Below are 25,000 nucleotides of genomic sequence, written 5' to 3' on the forward strand. Positions count from 1 at the left end.
ATGGCGGTGGTGTCAATGGTGATGGTGGCGGTGGTGTTGGAGATGAAAGTGCTGACAGCACCAACGACGAGCACCAACAACAACAGCGCCACCAACAGCGTCAACAGCACCAACAGCAGCAGCAGCACCAACAGCAGCGTCAGCAGGCGATGCAAGGGCTGCTGCACAGGCGATTTGATCGGCCCATTCGTCCGACGAGTGGGCGCGCACGCTCAGGCGGACACGGGGAGGAGGCGAGGCAGCGACACGTGGACAAGGAGCGCGAAACGCTCGCCGTGCCTGCAGGCAAACGCCGCGCACACAGCATGGTGCACACGGAACAGGCTCACGGCGGTGGTGCTGTCAGCGGTGGTGGAGGGTTGCGACAGCAGCAGCAGCAGCAGCAGCAGCATCCATCGCCATCATCTCCACGCAGAACGTCACCACTCTCAGCGGAACACAGGTGTGTGTCTGTGTTTGTCTGTGTGTGTGTGTGTGTGTGTCTGTCTGTCTGTTTGTCTCTGTGTGTGTGTGTGTGTGTGTGTGTGTGTGTGTGTGTGTGTGTGTGGCATTTGCGTCAGCTGTCCTCACCCGTCGCTTGCGTTCGTGTTGCGTTCACCAGTGGGCTGTCGGCATCGGACGTCGTCGTGACAGACGCAGATGTGCCGGTGAGTTGATGAGAGAGTAGAGTGGCGAATGCAAAGATGATGTTGCTCCGTTGTGTGTGTGCGTGCGTGAGTGTGTGTGTCTGTGTGTGCGTGAGTGCGACAGAGCGAAGCATCGGGGTGAAACATGCATGAGTGCACACAAACTCACTCACACACACTCACATACACTCACTCTCTCACTCACACACACTCTCATTCACTCATTCACTCATTCACTCACTCACTCACTCACTCACACGCACTCACTCACTGCCATTGCTCTTCACCGCCACCAGGACGACGACGATACACAACCGCTGCAGTCGCTGCAGGTGTACATGCGCGCACTGCGGGACCCCAACACGGGCATCCCAACACAGCCGCTGACACTCAACCATCGTCTGCACCGGCATGTGTTCACGGGCGAGGCTGCGGCCGGCTGGTTCATGGCCAATATGGAAGGCATCGACTCGCTCGACAAGGCCCAGGTGCGTGTTTCGTGTGTGTGTGTGTGTGTGTGTGTGTGCGTGTGCTTGTGTGTGTGTGTGTGTGTGTGTATGTACTTGTGGGCGGTACAGAGCAAGCCTTTGCATGGACTACAACGCTCACGAATTCTCCCACTGTGCGTATCATATCAGGGCATTGGTGCAAAGTTCCTACAGCTGGGGTTGGTGCGCAGTCTTCAACACAACGTGAGTGGTTGATTGGTGCTTGATCGTGGTGTGCTGAGGTGGTGTTGATGCTGGTGGTGCAGTGTTGTGTCTTCCTGGGTTGCTTTTGTTTTTATTTCACCTGCTGCTGTTGTTTGCTGCTGGTTTTCGCGCTCATTTCTTCGTGTGTGTGATACTAATGATCAGGTGCAAGAATTCCGTGTTGGAGCGCAGGACTTATACCAGGTGCGTACATGCGTGTGTATGTGCGCATGTGCGCTGATTTGTGCTCACGGGTGCGTGCGTGCACACTGCTCCTGCGTTGTCTCGTACTCCACTGCATACCTACTCTCACATTCATTGCCCTTCATCTTGTTCTCGCTTCCATGGCCCTCCACCTCGTCCCTGCATCTCATCGTTGCCCGTCCATAATCGCCAGTTCACTGCGTTTGACAGCGGCCAAACCGCCGCCCGCCCGCGATCCACGCTCCAACAACGCGGTGGGCACCAATCGTGATGGCGGTGGTGGTGGTGGTGGTGTTGTGGTGGTGTAGTGTTGTCGGCGGTGGTGGTAATGCAAAGTGTGCACAATCTGCGCTGACGTACACACACACACACGCACGTACACACACACACACACACACGCACACACACGCACACACACACACACACACACACACACATGCACGCGCACTTGCGCGCGCTCGCCTCGTGTGTGATTCAACTTTCTTTGTTGACTCACACCACTTTGTTGCCATCCACACCAATCAACATCACCTCCCTCCACACATTGTGCAAATATGCACACATACAAACAACCCCCTCCCAATTCTCTCGCCCTCCCCACGTCAGGCCTTGAGGAGCATCAGGTGTTGTCACCGCCGACACCCGCGCATGTGCAGGAGCAGCAGCAGCGACCGTCACCACCAGCAAGCAGCCGAACACCATCGTGCGTTGATGTGTGTGGGGGGGGGGAGGGGGTGGTGTGTGCGTGCGTTTACATTGTGCGGTGCTCGCTTGTTACCCATCTCACATCTCACATCACCACCGCCATCACCATCATCGTCGCTGAGAGTATGAGTGTGTGAGAGTATGAGTGTTTGAGTGTGTGTGTGTGTGTGTGTGTGTGTGTGTGTGTGTGTGTGTGTGTGTGTGTGTGTGTGTGTGTGTGTGTGTGTGTGTGTGTGTGTGTGTGTGTGTGGGTGGGTGGGTGTGGGTGGATGGGTGGGGGGTTTCCCCTGCTTGCTTGCATGGAGATGCCTTTGCTCTGCACAGCTCCAACACCTCACTTAACATCTGTTTCGAACTTCATCTCTCTCTCCCTCTGTTTGTCAACAGGATGATGACACGCAGCCAGATGAGGTGCGTCCAAATGTTTGCATTCTTGTGTTTGGTTACAATTGCGCGCACACTAACACACACATACTCACTCACTCACTCACTCACTCACTCACTCACTCACTCACTCACTCACTCACTCACTCACTCACTCACTCACTCACTCACACACACATACTCACTCACTCACTCACGCACTCACTCACATTCACCAACGCCCGTGCACACCACCTCACCTTACCTCCATCGCGCCACAGGGCGCGAGCGAGACGGTGATGTCGGCGAGCATGGTGCGAAGTGCCGGTTTCATGTTCGACGACGCGACGACAGACGACAATGGCGCATCGCTGCTGCACAGAGCAGCGGGGCAGGGCGACAAGATTGCCCTCAAGCAGTTCCTGCAGGTGACGCAATGGTGGTGGTGGTGGTGGTCTGTGTGTGTGTGTGTGAGAGAGAGAGCGTGTGAGTATGTGCATGAGTGTGTGTGAGAGAGAGAGCGTGTGAGTATGTGCATGAGTGTGTGTGTGTGTGTGTCCGTCTCTCTGTCCGTCTCTCTGTCTGTCTCTCTGCCTCTCTGCCTGTGTGTGTGTGTGTGATGGTGGTGTTGATTATGCTGATGGTGCTGTGTGTGTGTGTGTGTGTGATGGACGTGACGCGTGATTCGCTCACTGCCGTTCCATTGTGCTTTTCCCTCGCACCCTTTCCCTCTGCCGCGTACTCATTGTCTTAATAATGCCTTCACTTGTCACGTCTCCCATCACCATCAGACCATTCCTGTTGACAGCTTGGATGCCCTGGGTCGGTCACCGCTCATGTACGCGTCAATCGCCAACAAGGTGCGTGCTCTGGGTGTGCTCTTGTATGTGCTTGTGTGTGTGTTTGTGTGTGTGTGTGTATATGCTCTTGTGCGTGCATGCGTGTGTGTGTTCGTGTGTGCATGCGTGTGTGTCTCCGTCTTGTGTGTATATTGTCTTGTGTGCATGCGTGTGTATTTTCCCTCCTGTGTGTATGTTGTCTTGTGTGCATGCGTGCTATCTGCACCACCGCAGCGCTGACGGTACTGTGCGGCTCACGTGCGTACTCATTCCCTTGATCAACCCTCTTCCATCCCATGTCCCTTCACCATCGGGGCTTCAGATCAAAGCTGTTGAGATGCTGCTTCGTGCCGGTGCAGATGTGATGTTGACAGACACAAACGGCCGCTCGCCCGTGCTGTGGGCAGCGTACTACGGCCACCACGAGGTGATGGCGAGGATGATGATTTGGTGATGACCGCTGTTTGGGTCATGGTGTGGGGTAGGGACAGAGCGAAGGGTTCAACTCTGCGTGTGTGCACCTGTGTGCATAAGATCATGACATGACACAACAAAACCCGTGCGTCCATTCCTTTGCATCTCGTTCATCACCTCGACCACCACCACCACCACTTGACAGGTGCTGCGGCTGCTGCTTCGCGCTGCCCCCACGGCAGTGATGCTCTCTGACCCCGAGGGCCGCACAGCCGTACACTGGAGCTGCAAACACGAGAGTACACGCAGCCTCGATATCTTGCTCAAGGTACTGTGGCGTGTGTGTGTGCGTCTATGTGTGTGTGTGCGTGTGCGGCTATGTGTGTGCGTGTGTACGTGTGTGTCTGTGTATGTGTGTGTCTGTGTCTGTGTCTGTGTCTGTGTGTCTGTGTCTGTGTGTGTGCGAGCGACAGTGCTGTACTCCCTAATATTCAGCGTTTTGCAATCCGTTTGCTCTGCACCTCAACAAGAACTTCCCCTTAAACCTCACGTACACCATCACACCCACACACCACCCCCCTCCCGTCCCAAAAAATCATCACCATCACCATCAGTATTGCACGCCCGAGGTGCTGAACCACCAGGACGACGAGCACGTGACGGCGCTGCACTGGGCAGTGCTCTGCCAGCACAGCGACCACACGGCACACCTCGTCAAGGCTGGCGCCAGTGTCAGGATACCAGACACAGAAGGTGCGCTGGGAGTTGTGTGGTTTTATGGTTTGCGTTGCTTGCTTCGTTAAGTTTGCTTTGTTTGCTTTGCTGTGTCTGTTTGTTTGTGGACTGCGATTGCTGCTGCTTTCGCGTCTTGAATACGATGGCATGTGTGGATGCTATCATCCGATCGCTCATGTCGCCGCCTTCACGACACACACACACACACACACTCACTCACTCATGCACATACTCACACGCACTCTCTCACACTCACACGTTTACACACACACGCACTCACACACACACACACACACACACACGCACTCTCTCACACTCTCCCTCACAAACGTTCACACACACGCACGCACGCAAACACACATACGAATACGCAGGGCGCACCCCCATCCACTATGCTGTGTCGAACGACAGCCCGCGGTGTGTGCGCTCGCTGCTGGAATCGCCCGAGAACGCCGTCAATATACGCGACCACCGGGGCCGAACGGCCCTGCATCTCGCCATCTCGGCACAGAGCTCACTCGAGGTCATCACCACGCTGCTCTCGTGCACAAACATTGACGTCAACTGCACAGACGTCCGCATGACCACGCCCCTCCACTGGTGAGTAGATGATGGCGGTAGTCGTGGTGGTTGGAGAAGGGAAGGACAACGGGTGTGCTTGGAAGGTTGTTGTTGTTGTTGTTGGCAATTGGTGGTTGTTGCCATTCGCGAAAGCTTGTTGAGTCACCACGTCCTTCCCCCCCCCCCAACCCTCTCCCACACACACACACACACACACACACACACACACACACACACACACACACACACACACACACCACGTGAGTGCAGGGCTGCGGTGTGCAATCGACCTGATGTGTGCAAGGTGCTCGTGCGACGCGGTGCAAAGCTCCAGTTTCGCGACATTTCGGGCATGACACCCTTGCATTATGCAATCAACAAGAACTTTCAGGAGTGCGCATCCACACTGCAGGCGCTTGCAAACGAGGTGACGAGCAAAGGAATGTTGTGACTGTGTGTTGGTGTGTGGGTGTGTGTGTGTGTGTGTGTGTGTGTGTGTGAAGACAACATCTTGCAGTGTTATGACACTTGTGTGGTGCTGCTGTGGTGACGCGCTGCGCTCACACCACATCATCGCCATGATTCCGTTGACAGCCGGACCGTCCGGCAAGCGGCAGACGACGGCGCTTGCGTGAGTCAAACTGGGAGTCGGTGCATGATGCGTGATGATGCGTTTGCTTTTTGAGATCGATCGTAGCTGGGAGAGGTAGGAAGGATGATTTGACAACAAAACGCACACACACACACACACACACACACACACACACACACACACACACACACACACACACACACACACACACTACACTGCGAGGTACCACAAGATCTGTCCAACAGCCCATTACCTGTCGACGTCCAATTGCTGGTATCCTAAACGTTCACCGTATCAAAAGCTATTCTAGGATGCCGCGGGTAGAATAATAGCAGATTTTGGTCAAGGCACATCGTCCACAATCAGGTCCGTTCAAGGGTGTTGCCCGGCATGTTAGTACACAACAACACACACACACACACACACACACACACACACACACACACACACACACACACACACACACACACACACAAACCCTCACACGCGCCCACTTCACATGATGTTGACTTCTTCATTGCAGCATCTGCACGACGACGAAAGTCCCACGCGTGGTCTTGAGAATGAACAAAGCACACTCGTGCACCAGGTTCTCGGTCTTTGTTCTTCTCGTCGTTGTTTCCTGTCCTTCCTTTTTTGATGCTTTCTTTGCAGGCTTCATTTTTTTCCTGTCTTTCTGTTCTGTCTGTTCATACTTTGCCAAGTGCGCTCTCTGGCGTGCTTGCTTGCAACGAAGCTACTTCAGCTGTTCATACACCACCATTACACAAGATACCACTATCGCTATCATCATCATCAGCAGCAGCAGCATCAGCATGCTGCCTGAAGAGGAATGACCTCGGAGGAAGATGAGAAAGAGAGGTGTCACATGCTGCTTCATCTTGTCTCGTACTTGCTGTGTCTTGTCTTTCTTCTTCATTCATGTATTTGTTTGAGTTGTACGTTTTGTTTGTGATTTGAATGGCGAAAACGAAGCACACGTACGCGACACAAACGACAACGACGCTGAGGTGGAACGCCTGAACAGAACAGACTTTCAGCAGTCATCAACGAAGATCCCACACAAGGTTGTGTTTGGAAAGGGGGGATGTTGCTGGTGAGGACGGCCTTGAAACGTTGGCGGTTGCCGCAGTCGTGCTTTGCTGTTTTGAGATGCACACGGATGCCACAGTGGCGCAGTCAGGGAGGATGAGGCTGTATTGCGGCGACTAATCCTGCTTCCTCTCAGGGCGGCGGGCCTCCGCTTCGACGTGAATGCGCGCCGCGATGGACAAGATAACGCTGATGCGCTTGTCCGACGCTTCAGGGTCGCAGATCAGCTTGCTGAATTCGGCGTGCAATGTGGGAACTGCAACACCTCGCACTCTGTCGTGTTCCTCTTGTTCCAGACGCTCGAAGAAGCTGTGCAAAGCGTCTCTGTCGTCATACTCATCGATGAGCTTGAGGAGCTCATTCAGGGTCGAGGCCTCGTCTTCTGCAATTGCACGACAACATCGGCACCGGAACAAGCGATGAAACAAGAGGTGGAATGAGATAAATGGGGACAATCCAATTCAAAGCCAGACAAGCTGGACTACTCGCACACGCACACACATACAAACAAGCGCTTGAACTCACCAGCCCCCTCTTCGTCAGGCTTGAGGTCAACTGTCTCTGCTGGTGTCGCCATGTCAAGTTCACGGTGAGAAATGGCATCTTGTGATACTTCACCTGTTCAACAACCAAGCAATCACACAGGCATGTGCACACACGCACATACACACACAAAGCAGTCATGCCTTTCACATGAGAACTACGGCACCAAATCGTGATCTCATATGAAATATGCGACGTCCGACATTCATAGATGAAATGCCAGCACAAACCACATTCTCAAGAAAGTAACCAGATGACACACACACACACACACACCTTTGCTTTTCTTAGAACTGGCAGAATCGCTCTGTGGTAGGCGCTTGTTGTTGGTCCTCCCCAGTTTGGTTGGGACGGAATGTGTGGCGTGTCCGCTGATGGCGTGCTGTTCGCCATCTTGGCGCATTGCCATGATGAGGTCGCTCATGATTGTCGCGCGTTGCGTGTTTGTTCGCCGCGACAAGCAAATGGTAGCAAGGGGTAAAGGCGGGTGAGTGGTCGTTGTAGCTTGGTCTTGACGTTTGCACTTGCCACTGTTGATTGTGGATGCAGAGCGCAGATGAGGAAATGAAGCGACGGCACAGAGACACGCAACCACACCACAGCCCTGGCGTGGAAAGAAGTGGTCCTAAGAATCCGTTACGTGCAAAGGTTTTGCTCTTCCTGCAATTATTTCTACCGTGTTTGACGCAAGCAACAGCTCATGCCGCGCGGTGAGAATCCGTCACTTTCCCAGTTTGGAACAGATGTCATCAGGTATCAAAAAAGGAGTGAGCCAATTCCGACTTCGTCACCGTGGCCAAATTCTGCCTCGACACCTCCTGCTTGAGAACATCGCTTTGATACCCGGGCAACCACAGAGGGGGAAAACAAGCTCTAAGTGCATGTGGGCAAGGAAGGGTGGATATGGAAGTTATCTTTTGAAAGCTGTGACATGGACGGCATTGCACAGTAGAGCTGGCATTGTTTCGTGTTCCCAAGTAGCCATTCACATGTCACAGCTGACGATGGAAGATTTCGGACCTTCGCAACCCAACTACAAAGGTTCGAGAAAAAAAAGTGCTGGAAGTGTTTCCCACCCGAAGGTTGCAGAAGCCGTCCTGAGCGGTGTGTGTGTTTGTGCGTGTGTCTGTGTGCGTGTGTCTGTGTGCGTGTGTGTGTCAGCTTGTTGTTTGTGAGCTTGTCAACAAGCAGCCTGTCCTTGCCCTGAACAGACACAGTGCAAGCATACACAAGCCACAACAGCACAACTCGAAAGCGAAAACTCGTATCGGCCTTTCTGTCGTCTGTGTGTGACCACACAGACACACAACGATCAACACCACGAATAACCTGCACCATAAACACGCAACCCTCTCTTTACAAACAGCACAATCAACAGGCAAGCAAGGTAGGGCAGACTCAATCAATCAATACAATCAATCTAGTATCGGCCAGTGGAGTCACTGCTAGCGTGCCGCCTCGCCTGTCATTCGTGCTGCGACGACCAAAACGCCCATCGGTGACCAACCTCTTGCTACCACGAGCCGCTATGAGTGAAACCAGCGATCAAGGTACAGGTGCCGCTTGTGTGCTCTTGTTTGCATCAAGCTTCCATTATGCCTCTTCTGTGAGACAAATGACTGTTGCCGCTTCTCGTCATCTTCTTCATACAACCGCCTGCTTCTCGACTTGGTTGTAGTGAGGGCAGTTATAGCTGACTGGGATGGTCGACATGACAACACCAAGGGTCGTGAGGCTAAAGCACATCATGCGCATCAAACATTTCGATATGCAGCACCACTCTCAACCCTTTCCGGTGGTCGCGGGGTGGTGACGCTGGCAACTACTCGCGTTCCTCCCACGCCACTGCCGTCTCTTCTTGTTGACGGCAATGACGGGTTTGAATTTACGTCGTACCTCCAAGCTGTTCACATTCGCTCGGCCACACTCCAGCCTTCCCGTCATGCCGACGCGCTTGCACGAACGATCCGCCCCGAGAAGATGGCTGCATTTCGAAGAATCATAAAACAATATGTTGCCTCGAGTGGAGACACAGCCGCCCCAGCGTGGCGGATTGTGAGAGATGACGAGCGCCGCCTTGCGAGTGTCACACCAAACAGGTTTCTCGTTGTCTCCAATAGGAAGCTTCTCAAAGACCATGGCTTTGTGTATGCCCTCCCCCTGGACCACCGCGGCAGGCACAGGACTGACGCCTTCTACACACTGGATCATCGCGAACGCCGTGAGGATCTCTGCATCGATTTGCTCTTGATTCACGCTACAGCAGCATTTCATATTATCCGCCCTGTAACCTGGATACGTTCATATTCATCTCATTTCCGTCACACATCGCGGTACAACTGTCTCACAGAGCTCAACGGTATCCAAGGCAACCCAGAAAAACAAAGCATTCGCCGCGACGCCCACGCTCAAGTCAAGCGCATGCTTGGCCTGAAGTCTTGAAGTGAACTTCGTCGCACCCTTCCCATCCTTGCGTTCCCCTGCACCCCTGTGCCTTTTGTGTTTGTTGCCCAATCTGATGATGTCTTTCACCGAATCTGCCCGAAATGGTGTTTGTTCTTTTCTGGACATGTCATTCACCCCTCCTCACTTGTTGGTTGCACTGTGGAACCATCCGTCCAATGTACTTGAGATGTGTCATTTGTTTGTACTTGTGCTCTGTTTCAGCTCGTGCACTCGTGTCATGCTCCTGTATCAGTCGTACCTGTGTTCCCGTCTTGCCTCAATTGCTTGACTATCAGTCTGTCGACTCTGCCCACCCCTCCCACCTTTGTCTCTTCACGGTCACTGCTACCTCTCCTTCCCGCCCGCCTTCGTGTTCATTCATGTCTTTATGTTTAGTCCCTTCCTGCCTCGACCTCGACTCCTAAGCCCGCATGCGCCTGTTTGCTCTCCCCAGCTCTCTCTCTCTCTCTCTCACACACACACACGCAATTGACCCTCAATTCATTCACGCTCGCAGTTCATTTCAATCCACCACAACGCCATGTCGCCTTCACTCCAGTCATCGATCGTGATCTTCAATACACTTAGCCCATTCACACAAAACCAAGCGGCAAAACGCAGGCAGCAAGCAAACAATCATGGCCAAACACCACAGCGCGCGGAAGGTGCAGTCGTAACACAAGGAAGGAAAAAAAAGGAGAGAGGAAAGAAAACAGCGCAGTCGCATCACCCATCACAGCATCACACCACACTACCACACGAACCATCAATCAATCAACCGACCAACCCACAAAACGCAGACAGCAGCAGTGTAGTCCAACACACGCACAAACCAAGAAGAGAAGGTATCTGTCTAATCATTTTCCCACCACCACCACCACCACCACCACAACAACAACAACAACAACGTGCCCCCCCCACCCCATCACTTCTTCTGCTTGGCGCGCTTCGTTGCACCACCACTGCCGCCACCGCGTCGCTTGCCGCCACCGCCACGGCCACTGCCACCACGACCAGCACCGCCACGGCGCTTGTTGCCGCGTGCACCGCCCTTGCTGTGGCCGCCGCTGCTGCCATCCACGCTGCCCTCCGATGGCGCGTCTGTGCGGATCACGGTTTCCGTCGCTGCAAGCAGGTCTGTGTCGTCCACGCGCGACGTACCGAGCGAGCTGCCTGGGAGGGTGAGGTTGCGGGCCTTGCGCGTGCGTGTGCGTCTGCCCGGCGCCCCGTACGGCGATGGCGCCGGCTGGAGATGAAGCTCACCGCCACTCGGGACATCAGACGATGCACTGGACTGCTGCTGCTGCTGCTGCTGTTGCTGTTGACTGCGCAGGGCGGACGACGATGATGAGGCCGCAGCAGCGGCCTCGTCCACTGATGCACGGAGAGGGAACAAACGAGATGATAGGGGAATGTGAAGGGGTGGGGGAAGGAAGAGATGAGCTGTGAGAGCGCTTCTTGCTTGCGTCATGGACACGCACGCACGCACGCACGCACGCACGCACGCACGCACGCACACGCACGCACACGCACGCACGCACACACACACACACACACACACGAAGATACTCACGGCTGAAGCGGCGCGGGGAAAAGGAGGAAAATCCGAGCGGGGAGTAGAGGTAGTTTGTGAAAGGCGATGGCTGGCCAATCAAGAACTGGGGTGACGCGAGCAGGATGGAGGGGTGACCCGTGCCATCGCCGCTTGGGGAGCGCAGCTGCTTCTGTGGCGTCACGCTGCCGGTCTGCGCGCTGGTGCCGGCGAGCGGGCTGAACGGAGGATGAAACGAAGACTGCAGACACACGATTATGTCAGCAAGCGGGGTGTGCGTGTGTGCGTGTGTGTGTGAGAGAGGCGGTGGCGGAGGGATGATGAAAGGAAAAGCACGTGCATGCATGTCAACACAGGTGCGATCGATGCTTTGACAGAACATAAAATAAAAATAAGTATAGCAGAATTGTAGCTCGTGCTGTGCAGGTCCGAGCATGTGAAAGCTCATCCCAATTGCAAATGTACTGAATGGCGGGCGTTACTTACCAAATCAGGCGTGGCAAATGCCTCAAACGCGGTGGGTGAGTTGAGGTTGATGGCAGGGAGACTTCCAGTCTGTGTTCGTGCGTGTGTACGTGTGCGTGAGTGTGGATGGATATGCAGACGAGCACGAGCAAAACAAAGGCACGACCAGAAGCGAGCACTGCGCAACACCGCAAACTACACCGCACCACACAACACATTACACAATACACACAATACATTACACACAGACACGCGCCTACCTTGAGCGGCGAGAACATCTCTGGGAAGAAAGCAGCGGGAAGGCGCGCTTGATCTGCAGCCAAGAGCACACACGTTGTGAGCACTCGAAGCCCGCAGCGCAGTTGCATAGCATACCTACACTTTCACCCCCCCCCTCACACACGCACACAAACAACACGTCGCGCACCTTGTGCATTTGATGTCTTCGGCGGAGACTTGGGAGCGTCGTCGCCTTCTTGTTGCTGCTGCTGTGGTGATGATGATGAGTCATTGGTTACGTTTGGCGTTGGCGGCGCCTGCAACTGGCCGCTGTCCCACGCCTGATAGTAATGACGACAGCAACAATGACACATGTGCGCCAGTGGTGATCCGGGGTGAGGAACGGAGGACAAAGACAAGTTGTACGGGAGGGGATGCAGTCGTGAAGAGCGTGATGACCACGGCTGCCTTCAAGTCACGCACAGACAAACAGACAAAGGAGTGCGTGCACATACACGCACGCACCTGCTGAAGAAATTGCATGCACTGGGCGTGTGCGTTTGCATCCGGGGGGCGAAGCGGTGACGGCCCGGTCATGTTGAGCGCAGACGCCAGCGACGGTGGCTGGAACCCTGCTGGTGTGGTGGGTCAACACATACGCGTGCGTGCGTGAGTGAGTGAGTGAGTGAGTGAGTGAGTGAGTGAGTGAGTGAGTGAGTGTGTGTGTGAGTGAGTGTGTGAGAGTGAGTGTGTGTGTGTGTGTGTGTGCGTGAGCGAGTGAGTGAGTGAGTGTGTGTGTGTACAGTTGCGGTTTTGTAACGGCTGCATCTCACCACATCAGACATCAGCAGCGCATGGCATGTGTGGTATTTACCATGTGGTTGCGGTGGTGGAGGAGGAAGCGTAGATCCTGTCCATCCAACAAGCAAACACAACACACAATAATGTGAACATGAGCAATGCGAAGGCGACAAAATACGTCCTCCACCACCACCAAGAAACAAGTTTTGCTTCGCGTCTTTAGTTGACTCACCTGCTGTTTCATCCCTGTCTCTGCCGTCACCAGCAAAGAACGACTGCTTGCGTGACTGCGCACCATCTTCCTCTCCCACCACCGGCCTGTCCTGCTTGCGGTATTGCTCTCCAATGCGTGCAAGCATCGAGGATGCCTGTGAGTGCGACATCTGCCAGGGCACATTCGACTGTGCCCGCTCGCCCTGCTGTTGCCCTGCCTCCATTGCTTCACGTCCATGTGCCGCCGCTGTTTGGCTATCTGATACTGTTGCTGCCGATGCAGATGCGGAAGCAGCAGCCGTTGTCCCAGTCACCGAACCGTGTGTTTGTGTCGGCCCGTAGGCCTGCCCGGCACCCATGCCTTGCATCTGTGCGAGCAACGAGGCAACAACGGCCAAGTTCTGCGCCTGTTGCGGTGCCGGCTGCGGTGCATTCTGCTGCTGCAGACACAAAGAACACCCATGGGGATTGCATGCATGCACGAAAGTGGTGCGATGAGCGACACATTCGAAGCGAAGGCTTCGATTGACAACTATTGCTGTCGTTGGCAGCGCGCGCACACACACACACACACAGGCACACAGGCACACACACACACACGCGCACACACACACAGGCACACGCGCACATGCAGAGCACCACTCACCCCTCCTTGCATGTGCTGATAAATGAGGCGGAGGTGGTTGGCAACCTGGAACAAGCGCAGCCCAATACGAAGAGAAGCAACAGCGGTCAGCAACAAGCAGAGAACCACCACTCTTTTGCCTGCAGGCAACCACACGTGCACTCGTCCATCTCCTTTGAGCACCACGTCTACAATAAACCAACCAACCAAGCAAACAAACAACGCACCGATGGGCTGATGCCGTGCATCAGTGTCGCGTGCGCGCTCGTTGGATCCGCGCTGGTGTGACCGTTTCCGTTTGCAGTCGCTGCCGCAGCAGCTGGGGAAGTGTTGTTGTTGGTGTTGTTGTTGTTGTTGTTGGTGTTGTTGTTGTTGTTGTTGGTGGTGGCCAGGTGTCCGCTGCCGTTGGTGGATGTGGTGGCGGAGAGAGACGATGAGGAGCCAAGGCCTCGATCCGTTGGTGCGGTAGAGGTCGACCTACGATCGCAGCAGCACAGCAGTGGTGGTGGAGGTGGTGGTTGCCGTGGTGGTTGTGAGTCGACAGCTTCGCAAGAAGATCGCGGGAACGGTGACACACATCATGTGCGGCACGTGCGTTGAAAGACGGTTGACAGATGCATGCAATGCATCAAAAACTCACTGTTGTTGTTTTGTCTCCTCCCTGCAAGTTCACGTCCGATGAAGAGCGCATGACACACACACACACACACACACAGGTGCAGAGTTCCAGGAAAGGTAAGTTCAAATATCCATGCTTGCAAGCAACCTGAAGGACATGACACCGTGAGCACGCCTGAAGACGTGCGCGCCTGCGACATTGCAGACATTCAGTGGACGTACTCTTTGGCAAGTGGGGATACACCGAGCGCGGTGGTGGCGGTTGAAACAGAACTGCGAACGACAGCAGGTGGAGTTGCGTTCTGCACAGAGAGAGAGGGGGGGGGGGCGACATGGTGGGTGAATGTGTGAGAATGAGAATGAGAGTGTGTGAGAGTAAATGCGTTTGAATAAGAGTGTGTGAGAGAAACGCACGCACGCACGCACGCACAATAAAGGCACAACGTGAGCGTGGCGTGCGGTTGAGTGTCCAACAACCAAGCGCACATCATCCACAGCACGCGACACTCAACAACACGAACCGTGGTTGATGTGGCTGCGCTGTTGTGGGTGGGGGTCGTGGTTGTGGCGGACGGTTGTTGTTGTTGTTGTTGTTGTTGTTGTTGTTGTTGTTGATGATGTGTGACGGCGGTAGTCTGAGGGGAGAGCAGAGGCAGCCCCATCATCTGCGCCTGTGCACTCGACAGCGGCGTGGATTGGTACCCTGCAGGCAACGCCGATTGGGGTGCAATTTGCGTGGGCCAGAGGATGACGAGGGAGGAGGTGGTGGTGGTGGTGGTGAGCATGGACAAATGGTAACAAGAAGTGGAAAGGTGGAACTTAAAGAAAAGGCCGAGCGTCAACACACAGACACACATGCCTCATTCATTTTTCGATACGCACTCTCGCACGCGTGCGCACTCCCCCAATTCCCTTTACACACGCACACACGCACGCACGCACGCACACACCTGCGGCGAGGAGTTGCTTTGTCATGTCTGACTGCGGCTGTCCGCTGCCAGCCGGTGGTGGCATCATGAACAGCTGCATCAGGTTTGGCGGCATCGTACGCGTCCGATCAGGACCAACCTGCATCATGGCAATGTGTGTGTGTGTGTGCGCGCGCGTGCGTGCGTGTGCGTGTGTGTGTGTGTGTGTGTGTGTGTGTGTGTGTGTGTGTGTGTGTGTGTGTGTAAGAACACAAGTATGTAAGCACACAAGCTGCACATGTACATCAGAAAAAAGTGCAGCATTCACAGTCAAAGTAAAGCCTTTACAAGTCCCGAGATATCTCTTCCTCCTCCACCACCACCACCACCACCACCACCACACGCACCATGGCACCCATCGGGTTGCTCGTGTTTGCGCTGGGCCGCTGACTGCGCGGGCGCGATTTCTTGCCTCTGCACGCACATACAATCACAATCACACGCACACGCACACACATGTGAGTGCCATCGATTCAACCTGCGGCCAGGCAACACAACACCGACTATCCTCTGCGCCTCCCTCAGTCCACTGCCACAACACACAACACCCCCAAGACCCCAGAGAGGCCAACGCACGTGCTGGTGGTGTCCAGGCGCTTCCTGCTGTTTCGCTTCTGTACGCGGTTCATTCTTCGCTCCCTCTCCTCGCGCAGATACCTGCACCCACAGTCACACGTGCATGCGTGTGCGTGTGAGTGAGTGTGTCAAAAAACAGAGCACTCGTAGTCAACGGAAACAAGTACTGCGCCAACAACAACACCAACACAACCGTCACTACTCCAAGTTCCCCTGCCCTTGCGCTTTCATCGCCCGCCTACCTGCGCCCGTTCTTGGAGAGGTTCCCCGCTTCCAGCGTGTCCTTGAACTCCTTCATCTTGCCGGCGCCAAGGTCGCACACCACTTCTGTCAACGCGTGACATGCACAAGGAAGACGTGTCAATGGGGCACCGCACCAATCAATCTCACGTTAAGCAACACCAATACCACACGCCCTCCCCTCCCTCGCTGCAACCACCGTGTACACTGCTGCCATCACACACGCCACGTGCCATGCATGCACCTGGCAAGCGAAAGCCGTTGTAGGCGTCCCATCGTCGCCACAGCTCTTGCATGTATGGCTTCTTCGAAGGATCAGACTCAAACCCGCAATCCTGCCAGTGGGGAAAGGAATAAGCAATGGGAGGTGAGCTCTGTGTGTGCTGTGCTCGTGTGTGTTTGGTGCTACACGCTGAGCACCAGCCAACTCTGGTGTATCATGGATTCTTCATGAGCCACATACATACACATCGCCCTTGCACGCTCACATTGAACTCTCCCATGGCACTCGCTCACATAGAACTCTCCCATGGCACTCGCTCACATAGAACTCTCCCATGGCACTCGCACAACCCCCCCCCCCCAACACAAACACACACACGTACCACGAGGTATCGGGCGAGGATGGACTTTGGGTATTTGAGCAGGTCGGCCTCGTCGATGGTGTAGGTGACCCTTCGTCTCGGCGTCTTTCGAATCCGCGCGCCGGCGTCGTTTACAGCCATGCTCATCATGACGGTCGGTTGAATGGTAGCTGGTGTAGCAAGCAAGGAGTGCACGAGCACATCACATCAACGGCAGGGAGAGCGTGTGTGTGTATGTGCGTGTGTGTCGCAACGTGAGCATCTTGACGACCCTGCAACGGTGGCTGATGGGGAAGCAGCCACATGCACTGTGTGCGCGTGTGTACGTGTGCCTGTGCCTGTGACCATGTTGCACCCCACCACCTTTCATTAGCACCTTCAACACCACCTTCATCATCATCACCTCGGCCACACACACACACACACACACACATACATACACACACACACACACACACCCCTTTGTTCGTGGAAGGAATACAAAGAAGGGGGGTGGAGCGAGCAACAAGACAACCAGGGCTGGTTGGAGACAAGGTCGTCAAGACAACTGGCAACGGCACCAACAAGCAGCAGGCAAGAAAGAGCCAAGGCAGACACGCACAGCCCGTTCAACGAACGTGAGGCAATCACAGAGAAAAGTGAGCGGGCACGGCCAATGCAAGCGAAGGCAAGCACGTCAACAACCAACACACACACACACACACACACACACACACACACACACACACACACACACACACACACAACACACAACACACACACACACACAACACAACGCGAACAACACACGGGTGCCACGCCGCCAGGCTTATGAACTGGCCACCAAGATGAGCGCAGCTCTCCAACCGAAGGCGCAGCAACACACCAACCCATCAATCAAACACATCAACCACGCACGCGCGCCGTGCCAGGATCAGTGTGCAAACACCACGCAGCCGACCAGCAAGCAGCGCCAAGGCAGTGTGTCGAACCCTGACAACCTCAACACACACACACACCTTGAGGATGGCAATGGCCAGCAAGACGACGGCGGCAACGAGCACAGCACACGGTCAGGGAGGCCAGCACACACGGGCAGCGTGTTCCCCAACAACGGTTCGCTTGTTGAATGAGGGTGTCAGACCAAGCGAGCGTTGTGGCTATCAGTTGGCTCGCTTCCTCAGCTCTCAGCGTGGATGTGCAAGCAAGCAAGCAAGCCAGCACACAGCTTCTTGTCCTTCTTTCTGGTGGTCGGACAGACAACAGAAGGAAGCAGCGAGGGAGAGACCAGCAAGTGAACGTTGGACGTTGGCGGGGGGGTGGCTGGGTTGGCTGGGTTTGCCTCATTCTGGCGGCGTTCTTCACTTGCACTGCAACGGTTCATCCGCCCGTCAAAGCATCCACCAACCGCCACCAACGATTGACCTGGTCAGGTTTCGCTGCTGGGTTTGGGTGCGTTGTGTGGCTTGTGGTGTGTGGCGGGAGAGGCAGAAGTTCGTTGTGCGGTGTTTTGCTTGCTTGCAAGCACGCAACGCACTCAACCGAATGATGTTTGGGATTTTGGTGTGGAATGTAGATTTCGCACGCGGCATGCGGGTGAAATGCGCATCAAAACCTTGTATCCACCATGCGACCATGCAATCATTTTCAAACGATCAGCGGCACAGGTCGATTCGTTGGAAAAGTCAAATTTGACCTTCACAGCAACGGCCCAAAGACAAAATTGCCCTGGCTTGACAACACAAACTCCCCAAAACAACAACCCTCATCAAATACAACAACCCCAACCAACTACACAACAACAACACAACAACAAACAGCAACACCTCGCACGAACAAACAAACCATCAAAGAAGCAAGGAGGATGAGAGCACCCTTGATGGTGGCAGTGCTGCTGCTACCGCTGCTCTGCATGGTGGTCACGACGACAACAGCTGGTCAGTCTCAGCCTGTGTTGTTGTTGTTGTTTAAGTTGTTGTTGTTTAAGTTGTTGTTGCTGTTGTTGTTCGTTGTCTCCTCCTTCTCCTGCCTCCTCCTCCTCCCTCTCCTCCTTCTTCTGCCTCCTCCTCCTCCCTCTCCTCCTTCTTCTGCCTCCTCCTCCTTCCTCCTTTCTTGTGTCGTGCGCTTCCTTTCCGTGCTTCCGTGATTGTGTGTGTGTGTGTGTGTGTGTTTGTCCTCCACATGCACTCGCGTGACGCTCACGTCCGGCCATCACGCAGACACCGCCCCTGACGATGCAACGTGCAAGGATGGAGCGAAGCTGTTCCGTGACGACGCCAACGAGATTGTCGGCTGCTACAAGTCCTTTTCCCGCGCACTCACATGGACCCAGGCCAAAGCCCTGTGCGAGGTGCGCGCTCATGCCTTTTCGTGTATGTGTGTGTGTGTGTGTGTGTGTGTGTGTGTGTGTGTGTGTGTGTGTGTGTGTGTGTGTGTGGCACATGGTGCAAGAACAGTGTGCGTGGGTACTGTTGTTGCGTCCTTCTTCCCGCTGCATCAAGGTCGTTCACGTAAACAACAACAACAACAACAACACAAACACGTTTGTTACTGCATTACTGCGTGCTCCAGCAAGCGACAGGGTTTGCCGGTGAACTGGCGCCCGCACGAAGTGAGGCCGAACAAAGCTTCCTGCTCGGCATCGCCCCACGTGAGTTTTGGATTGGCGCAAACTCCCTCGAAGCCGACGGCATCTGGCGTTGGGCTGGCCTCAGCATGGTGCGTCGTCGTGTTGGGTCGCGTTGTGTGTTGCGGTGTGTCGTAGCGGGTGTTTGCGCCCCTTTTGTATTCTTGTCGACACGGCTTGCGGTGATGCACTGCCCAAACACCAACACTCACCAACCAACCAACCAACCAACCAACCAACAAACCAACAAACCAACCCACCTCCTGCCGTCCTCCTTTCCTTTGCATCTCAGGCTGTGGCATTCGACGCGGCGTGGGTCAATGTGGAGAGCAGGGACTGGAACGAGCGGCAGAACCAAGTCATCAGGGTTGTCGAGGACAGGGATACGGGAAACGTCACATGGTACTACGCCACACCGAACCTCGAAACCTTTCCCGTCGTCTGCCGCAAGCAAGGTGTGTGTGTGTGTGTATGTGTGTGTGTGTGTTGGAGGGAAGGGGTTAAGGGTGGGGGCTGCTGGGCAGAAGTGCAAGTCGAGATGCTGCACTACATGTGAATGTTGCGGTTACACGCCTCCTCACGCCCAGAGACGCACACACACACACAATCACACAAACACACACAATATCACACACGCACACACACAATATCACAAACACACATGCACGCACACACACACACACACAAACACACATGCACGCACGTGCACGCAATCATACTTTTCCTCCACGCCTTAGCGTGCGGTCCAAACGAAGACATTGTGGGGGGCATCTGCAGCCCGAATGCCCCGACCGTCTCATCATCTTCGGGGCCACGTGCGTGGATCGCCGCCGCCGTGCTCATCCCGCTCATTGTCGTGGCAGCTGCCGGCATCGTCATGTACGCATACAAGTACAACCCTGACCTGTACGACCGCATTGTGGACGCAGTGTGCTGTCGCACGTGCACGTGCGCGTGGCTGGACGACACTGGCGCAGACCCGCACACCCACGTGGAGGAGCTGATGATTGAGAACGAGAAACTCCGCTCGCAGCTCGCCAGCGCACGTGCGAGCTCACAGTGGAACGGGAATGGACTGGAGCTTGCAGGCAACGGCAGTCGGCCAGAGAGCCGGACAAGCATGGGCTCGTTCAAGCCGGCCTCGCTCGGGTTGGCGCCCGGTATGATGATGGCAAACAGCAACGTGCTCAACAACAACAACAACAGCAACAACAACGCCATCGGCAGTCATGACGACATTGGAGGTGGCAGCCTGATTCACAGCAACGGCGCGGTTATGAGTCCCTTGTCGTCGCCACGCAAAGGCAGTGGCGTTGCCAGCGGGGCGGCTGTTGTGCCGTTTGAAAAGATTGCGGAAGCGAGCGAGACGAGCCACCAACAGCTCACCGCTGCAGCCAACAGCAGCGACGCAAACGGTTTCAACAGCAACACTGACGACAACAACACTGTCGACAACAACAACAGCAACAACAACAACAACAACAGCACCGGCCATGCGTTTGCCACGACGCCTGGTGGAGGTGTTGGGGGTACTGCCCTGGGACCCAAGCGGTCGTTTGGTGATCGGCTCAAAGACTCACGCCGCGCCCCCAACGCCCGCATCCGCATCCGCCCCCTGAACACCGCCAACACCAGCACGAGCACTACTGGTGGCGGAGGCGGTGCTGTCGATGGCACGAAGAACAACGCTGGCAGCACTTCAGGAAACAACAGCAGTGACAACGACAGCAGCAACGGCACCACCAACGCGAGTCGCGGTGTGCGTGTGCCGGTGGTTCGTGGTGGGCTGCCCCCACGTCGCGTGCCCAGCGTTGCCGGTGCCGTTGGCCGAATTGCGCTTCCAAACCGCTTGCCAAACAACCGCACTGGGAACAGTAGCGGCGGTAGCGGTGGAGGGGGCGTGGTGTTGCCTGCAAGGACGGTCCCGAGCAGAACGCGGGTCACAGCGCCGCTGCCCGTGGTGACAGCAAACAGGGGAGAGGTTGTGAGCCGGAGTGGTGCTCATGCTACAGTGGACGAAGAGAAGAAGGAGAAGGTGGAGGATGAGGGGAAGGAGGAGGAAGGAAAGGGGGACAACGACAGGAAGCAGATGGCAGATGAGGACGGTCAGGGCAGCAGGGTGGCTGTCCAATCACAGCCAACATCATCACGCAAGGCGGGCAGCAATAGTGGCGATGAGAGTGGTGACGAAGGTGACAAGAAGAGCGTGGAACAGGAGCAACAAGAGGAGGAGAAGGAGGAGGAGGATGTCGGTGGCGCTGACGATGAAGAGAACGGCAGTCGTGGTGGTGATGGTGATGATGATGATGATGATGGTGATGATGATGATGGTGGTGGTGATGGGGTGGAGGAGATTCATCTTGATCAACCACAGCGACGTCGATCGTCAACCGGCATCCGCGCCAAATTGCCAAACCTGTGGGTACACACGTGCACTGCAGCAACAGCACCATGGTGTGGTGGTGGTGGTGTCGGTGGAATGGACGGGAGGGGTAGGGGAGACGAAGCAGCATGCTTGGTGGTGGTGAGTGGTATGTCGCTTTGTCAACGCCTGTAGTGTATCTGTACTCACTTCACTCATACACACACACGCGCACACTCACTCAATCACACTCACTCACTCACTCACACACACGCGCACACTCACTCAATCACTCACTCACACACGCGCACACTCACTCAATCACTCACTCACACACACACACGCACACACACACACACGCACACACACACACACATACATACTCTCCACCCACCATGACACACCACGATCACCCTGTGTGTTCAGGCGGAAGCTGTCTGCTGTTGTCACTCCGGCGCCAACCAGCGATGTATCGTCCGTCACCCCAATACAGACATCGTACGGTGGCCATTGGCTATGAATGAATGGATGGATGGATGGATGGATGGATGGTTGTGACGCTGTGTGTTCGGTGGTGAAGTGAGTGAAGTGCTTGGATTTGGTGCTGTTACTTGACCTTGCTGTGTTGTTTGTTGCCTTCTCTGCGTCCCAGCACTCACGTCACTGTGCATGTTCGTATGCTCTTTCCCCTTCCACACACAACGTGACACTCTCGCGCGGCAGAAACGAGCTTGACACCACTTCCTCGGACGCGTAACGCAACAAGACATCGCAACAACAATGCATGCTGGGAGGGGATTAGGGGGCCACGCGATGTGGACGGAGGGCACAAGCAATTCGCACTGCAACTGTGTGTTGTGTCAGTACTGTAACTTGATATGTGTGTGTGTGTGTGGGGGGGGGGGAGGTTGTATTCTCTTCGTGACAGCACGTGGCACAATGGAATGTGCCACTGCCATTCGACATGTCACGTGTTGTATTGTTGGTGTGCGTTGCGGCACTTGAGTGTTGTTCTGGTCAGATATGCATTGTATTGTTGGTGTGCGTTGCGGCACTTGAGTGTTGTTCTGGTCAGATATGCACAAGGTTTAATTTCTTCCTTCTGACAGTGGCCTGTGTGTGTGCACGTGCATGTGTGCGTGTGCGACGCATGAAGCGAGCCAGCGGCTACAGATGAACTATTGCAATAAAGATGACAGCCAAACACACACGTCACAACAGCGTGTTCGCATCAAGACGTGAATGCCACGGTGCTGCAACACAGGTGCGGTGCATACAGCAAAAGGCAGCCAGGAAGGCAAACCAGACGCATTAATGTACACAGACACACACACACACACAGACAGACACACACACTGACACACACTGACACACACACACGCAGACACACACACACACAGACAGACACACACACATACACAGACAAACAGCAGTGCGCTGTGCGTGTGGTTCAGCGCGTGCTCCTGTGCCAGGCAAAGGCAGTGGCGCCGGCGGCGATGGCGACGACAGCGGCGGTGAGGAGCTGCATCTGACGCTTCATGGCCGCAACCTCCCCGACCAACTCGCTGTTGCGCTGGTGGTGGTGGTGGTGGTGGTAGCGTGTCCGTATGTAAGTGTTTGCAAGTGTGTGAGTGGGAAAGTATGTGAGTGAGTGAAGTAAGTGAAGCGAGTGAAGTGTGTGTGTGTGTGTGTGTGTGTGTGTGTGTGCGTGTGTGTGTGTGTGTGTGTGTGTGTGTGTGTGTGTGTGAGTACGCAATGAGCATGCGAAAACGTTGAAGGTGGAAAGACCAAAGTTATCACAGTGCAAGACATCCAACCAACCCCTGTGGTCACAAAAGTCACAGTCATTACGCCATTACACCACCAACAGCACCAGCAACATCATCCATGAATCAGCGACATGCAGCTCACCCGCAGCAGCTGTTGGTTGTACGTCTTGAGCACAGACGGGTCACGGTGCATGCCCTGAATCATACGCGCAGACACACACGTACACAGAGTGAGAGGTTGCGTGGATCAGACGCCGCGCATCAAAGGTTAACAATTGTGCAACGGCACACAGCAACAAGAGCCATTGGCACAGATCGACACACAGACAGCCAGTCAGACGACACACACACACACACACACACACACACACACGTATGTTGCTTGTCTTACATCGCAGAATGGTGGCTTCTTGGTGAACCTGAGACCAAGCAACGACAAGGATTAAGCACGCAGGGTCGATGGAGTGGTGGGTCAGTTGTACAGGCAGGCGAACACAAACGGGAGATGTAACAGAGCCACGTCAGCCATGCATACCAGGAAAGAAGACAGACACAGCGACAGACTCAGACACACACACACACACACACACACACACATAGCTACACAGATACGCATGCACAGACAGACAGACACACACACACATAGCTACACAGATACGCATGCACAGACAGACAGACACACACACACACACACACACACGATACTCACTTGCACTGGCAGAGGCCGCGGACCTCGGTCTTCTCCGCCACAAACTTGAGCGGCTCAAAGCCCGTGCCCTTGTGCGAGCCATCGCAGAACGGCTGGTTCTGCGACCGGCCTAAGCATGAACAAACAACACACAGCGGGCAAGCGGAGCGTCAGCGCGCGTGTGTCTCGGTGTGAGTCGTGCATGTGTGTCAGATGTCTGTGTTCGCGCGCACGTGTGTGTCTTCGCATGCATGGGGAAGAGCGCGTCTGTGAGCTGAGTTACAATGCAGCAAGAACGCGCGTGTGTGTGTTGAGGGGGGGGGGGCGGTTGACGTACCGCATGCGCACCAGAAGTATGTCTTGCCCTCCTCCTGTTCCCATGGCATAAAGCGGACATGCGAATGACAACGAAGAAGAAGACGGGTGAGCTCACATCAACACGTACTCGCAGTTGTGACACGACAGCAAAGCACGAAGCGACACAACGTCTGGACGCACCAGCTGCACTTTCTTGCTGTGGCCAGCCGCCACGATGGGCACGGGGCCTGTGGCGAGGTTGGGAAGTGCATTTGTGGCAGGAGGCAGGAGATGTGAGTTTGGGAGTGTTGGGGATGAAGAGGAGCAGGGAGGCAGGGTGATGGACGGGGAGGAGAGAGGGAGATAGAGATGGAGGAGACATGGAAGGTACAGACAAACACACCACAAGACACAGACACACAGACACAGACACACAGTCACAGGCACATCAAGTGTGAAGCAACACCTTCGGGCTGCTGCTGCGTCTTCTTCTTGCTGCTCATCGTGCGTGCTTCGTGATGTGAATGCAGAAAAATAGTAAAAATCTTCATCCATTTTTCTACAATCAACGCTGTCTGTGTTTGTGTTTTTTGTGTCCTGTCATCCC

At 55.0% G+C, this 25,000-nt stretch overlaps 8 protein-coding genes across 8 annotated transcripts in view; 4 read left to right on the plus strand and 4 right to left on the minus strand.

The window, feature by feature from the left end:
• Positions 1 to 6,538, plus strand: part of PTSG_10563 (KIF5C protein) — a 13,126-nt gene extending 6,588 nt beyond the window's left edge. The window contains exons 14-30 of the mRNA XM_004988041.1: positions 1 to 442; positions 602 to 647; positions 923 to 1,114; positions 1,265 to 1,318; positions 1,484 to 1,522; positions 1,716 to 1,776; positions 2,129 to 2,235; positions 2,615 to 2,638; positions 2,872 to 3,018; positions 3,382 to 3,450; positions 3,752 to 3,856; positions 4,049 to 4,171; positions 4,458 to 4,596; positions 4,953 to 5,178; positions 5,410 to 5,566; positions 5,734 to 5,770; positions 6,255 to 6,538. The exon at positions 1 to 442 is cut by the window's left edge and continues 1,411 nt beyond it. Of these exons, the coding sequence (XP_004988098.1) occupies positions 1 to 442; positions 602 to 647; positions 923 to 1,114; positions 1,265 to 1,318; positions 1,484 to 1,522; positions 1,716 to 1,776; positions 2,129 to 2,235; positions 2,615 to 2,638; positions 2,872 to 3,018; positions 3,382 to 3,450; positions 3,752 to 3,856; positions 4,049 to 4,171; positions 4,458 to 4,596; positions 4,953 to 5,178; positions 5,410 to 5,566; positions 5,734 to 5,770; positions 6,255 to 6,292 (2,006 nt within the window). The 3' untranslated portion in view covers positions 6,293 to 6,538. The remainder of the gene's footprint in view (positions 443 to 601; positions 648 to 922; positions 1,115 to 1,264; positions 1,319 to 1,483; positions 1,523 to 1,715; positions 1,777 to 2,128; positions 2,236 to 2,614; positions 2,639 to 2,871; positions 3,019 to 3,381; positions 3,451 to 3,751; positions 3,857 to 4,048; positions 4,172 to 4,457; positions 4,597 to 4,952; positions 5,179 to 5,409; positions 5,567 to 5,733; positions 5,771 to 6,254) is intronic.
• A 205-nt stretch (positions 6,539 to 6,743) lies between these two features.
• PTSG_10564 (uncharacterized protein) lies at positions 6,744 to 7,413 on the minus strand. The gene is made up of 2 exons (XM_004988042.1): positions 7,349 to 7,413; positions 6,744 to 7,205 (listed from the first exon to the last, which is right to left on the minus strand). Exons 1-2 carry the CDS (start codon positions 7,398 to 7,400, stop codon positions 6,940 to 6,942), a joined length of 318 nt encoding a protein of 105 aa, XP_004988099.1. The 5' UTR covers positions 7,401 to 7,413; the 3' UTR covers positions 6,744 to 6,939.
• Positions 7,414 to 8,894: 1,481 nt separating this feature from the next.
• PTSG_10565 (uncharacterized protein) lies at positions 8,895 to 9,808 on the plus strand (the record flags this gene model as incomplete). Its single annotated transcript, XM_004988043.1, has 2 exons — positions 8,895 to 8,916; positions 9,141 to 9,808. The coding sequence occupies 2 exons, from the start codon at positions 8,895 to 8,897 to the stop codon at positions 9,806 to 9,808; spliced, it is 690 nt and encodes a 229-aa protein (XP_004988100.1).
• A 928-nt stretch (positions 9,809 to 10,736) lies between these two features.
• On the minus strand, positions 10,737 to 13,934 carry PTSG_10566 (uncharacterized protein; the record flags this gene model as incomplete). Its single annotated transcript, XM_004988044.1, has 8 exons — positions 10,737 to 11,185; positions 11,385 to 11,604; positions 11,850 to 11,918; positions 12,089 to 12,141; positions 12,256 to 12,388; positions 12,573 to 12,682; positions 13,081 to 13,501; positions 13,914 to 13,934. The coding sequence occupies 8 exons, from the start codon at positions 13,932 to 13,934 to the stop codon at positions 10,737 to 10,739; spliced, it is 1,476 nt and encodes a 491-aa protein (XP_004988101.1).
• A 507-nt stretch (positions 13,935 to 14,441) lies between these two features.
• On the minus strand, positions 14,442 to 17,129 carry PTSG_10567 (uncharacterized protein). The gene is made up of 8 exons (XM_004988045.1): positions 16,694 to 17,129; positions 16,333 to 16,423; positions 16,091 to 16,175; positions 15,849 to 15,929; positions 15,620 to 15,686; positions 15,255 to 15,372; positions 14,826 to 15,007; positions 14,442 to 14,606 (listed from the first exon to the last, which is right to left on the minus strand). Exons 1-8 carry the CDS (start codon positions 16,820 to 16,822, stop codon positions 14,514 to 14,516), a joined length of 846 nt encoding a protein of 281 aa, XP_004988102.1. The 5' UTR covers positions 16,823 to 17,129; the 3' UTR covers positions 14,442 to 14,513.
• Positions 17,130 to 18,563: 1,434 nt separating this feature from the next.
• PTSG_10568 (uncharacterized protein) lies at positions 18,564 to 22,159 on the plus strand (the record flags this gene model as incomplete). Its single annotated transcript, XM_004988046.1, has 6 exons — positions 18,564 to 18,588; positions 18,871 to 19,001; positions 19,223 to 19,369; positions 19,570 to 19,732; positions 20,015 to 21,695; positions 22,066 to 22,159. 6 exons carry the CDS (start codon positions 18,564 to 18,566, stop codon positions 22,157 to 22,159), a joined length of 2,241 nt encoding a protein of 746 aa, XP_004988103.1.
• An 812-nt stretch (positions 22,160 to 22,971) lies between these two features.
• Positions 22,972 to 24,968, minus strand: PTSG_10569 (zinc finger CDGSH-type). The gene is made up of 7 exons (XM_004988047.1): positions 24,860 to 24,968; positions 24,595 to 24,641; positions 24,434 to 24,467; positions 24,118 to 24,226; positions 23,800 to 23,827; positions 23,551 to 23,604; positions 22,972 to 23,212 (listed from the first exon to the last, which is right to left on the minus strand). The coding sequence occupies exons 1-7, from the start codon at positions 24,942 to 24,944 to the stop codon at positions 23,090 to 23,092; spliced, it is 480 nt and encodes a 159-aa protein (XP_004988104.1). The 5' UTR covers positions 24,945 to 24,968; the 3' UTR covers positions 22,972 to 23,089.
• Positions 24,962 to 25,000, plus strand: part of PTSG_10570 (uncharacterized protein) — a 5,082-nt gene continuing 5,043 nt past the window's right edge. Inside the window, exon 1 of the mRNA XM_004988048.1 lies at positions 24,962 to 25,000. This exon is cut by the window's right edge and continues 150 nt beyond it. The gene's annotated coding sequence lies outside the window, so the exon portion shown is untranslated.

This window comes from Salpingoeca rosetta (assembly GCF_000188695.1).
Source record: "Salpingoeca rosetta unplaced genomic scaffold supercont1.38, whole genome shotgun sequence".
Lineage (NCBI taxonomy): Eukaryota > Choanoflagellata > Craspedida > Salpingoecidae > Salpingoeca > Salpingoeca rosetta.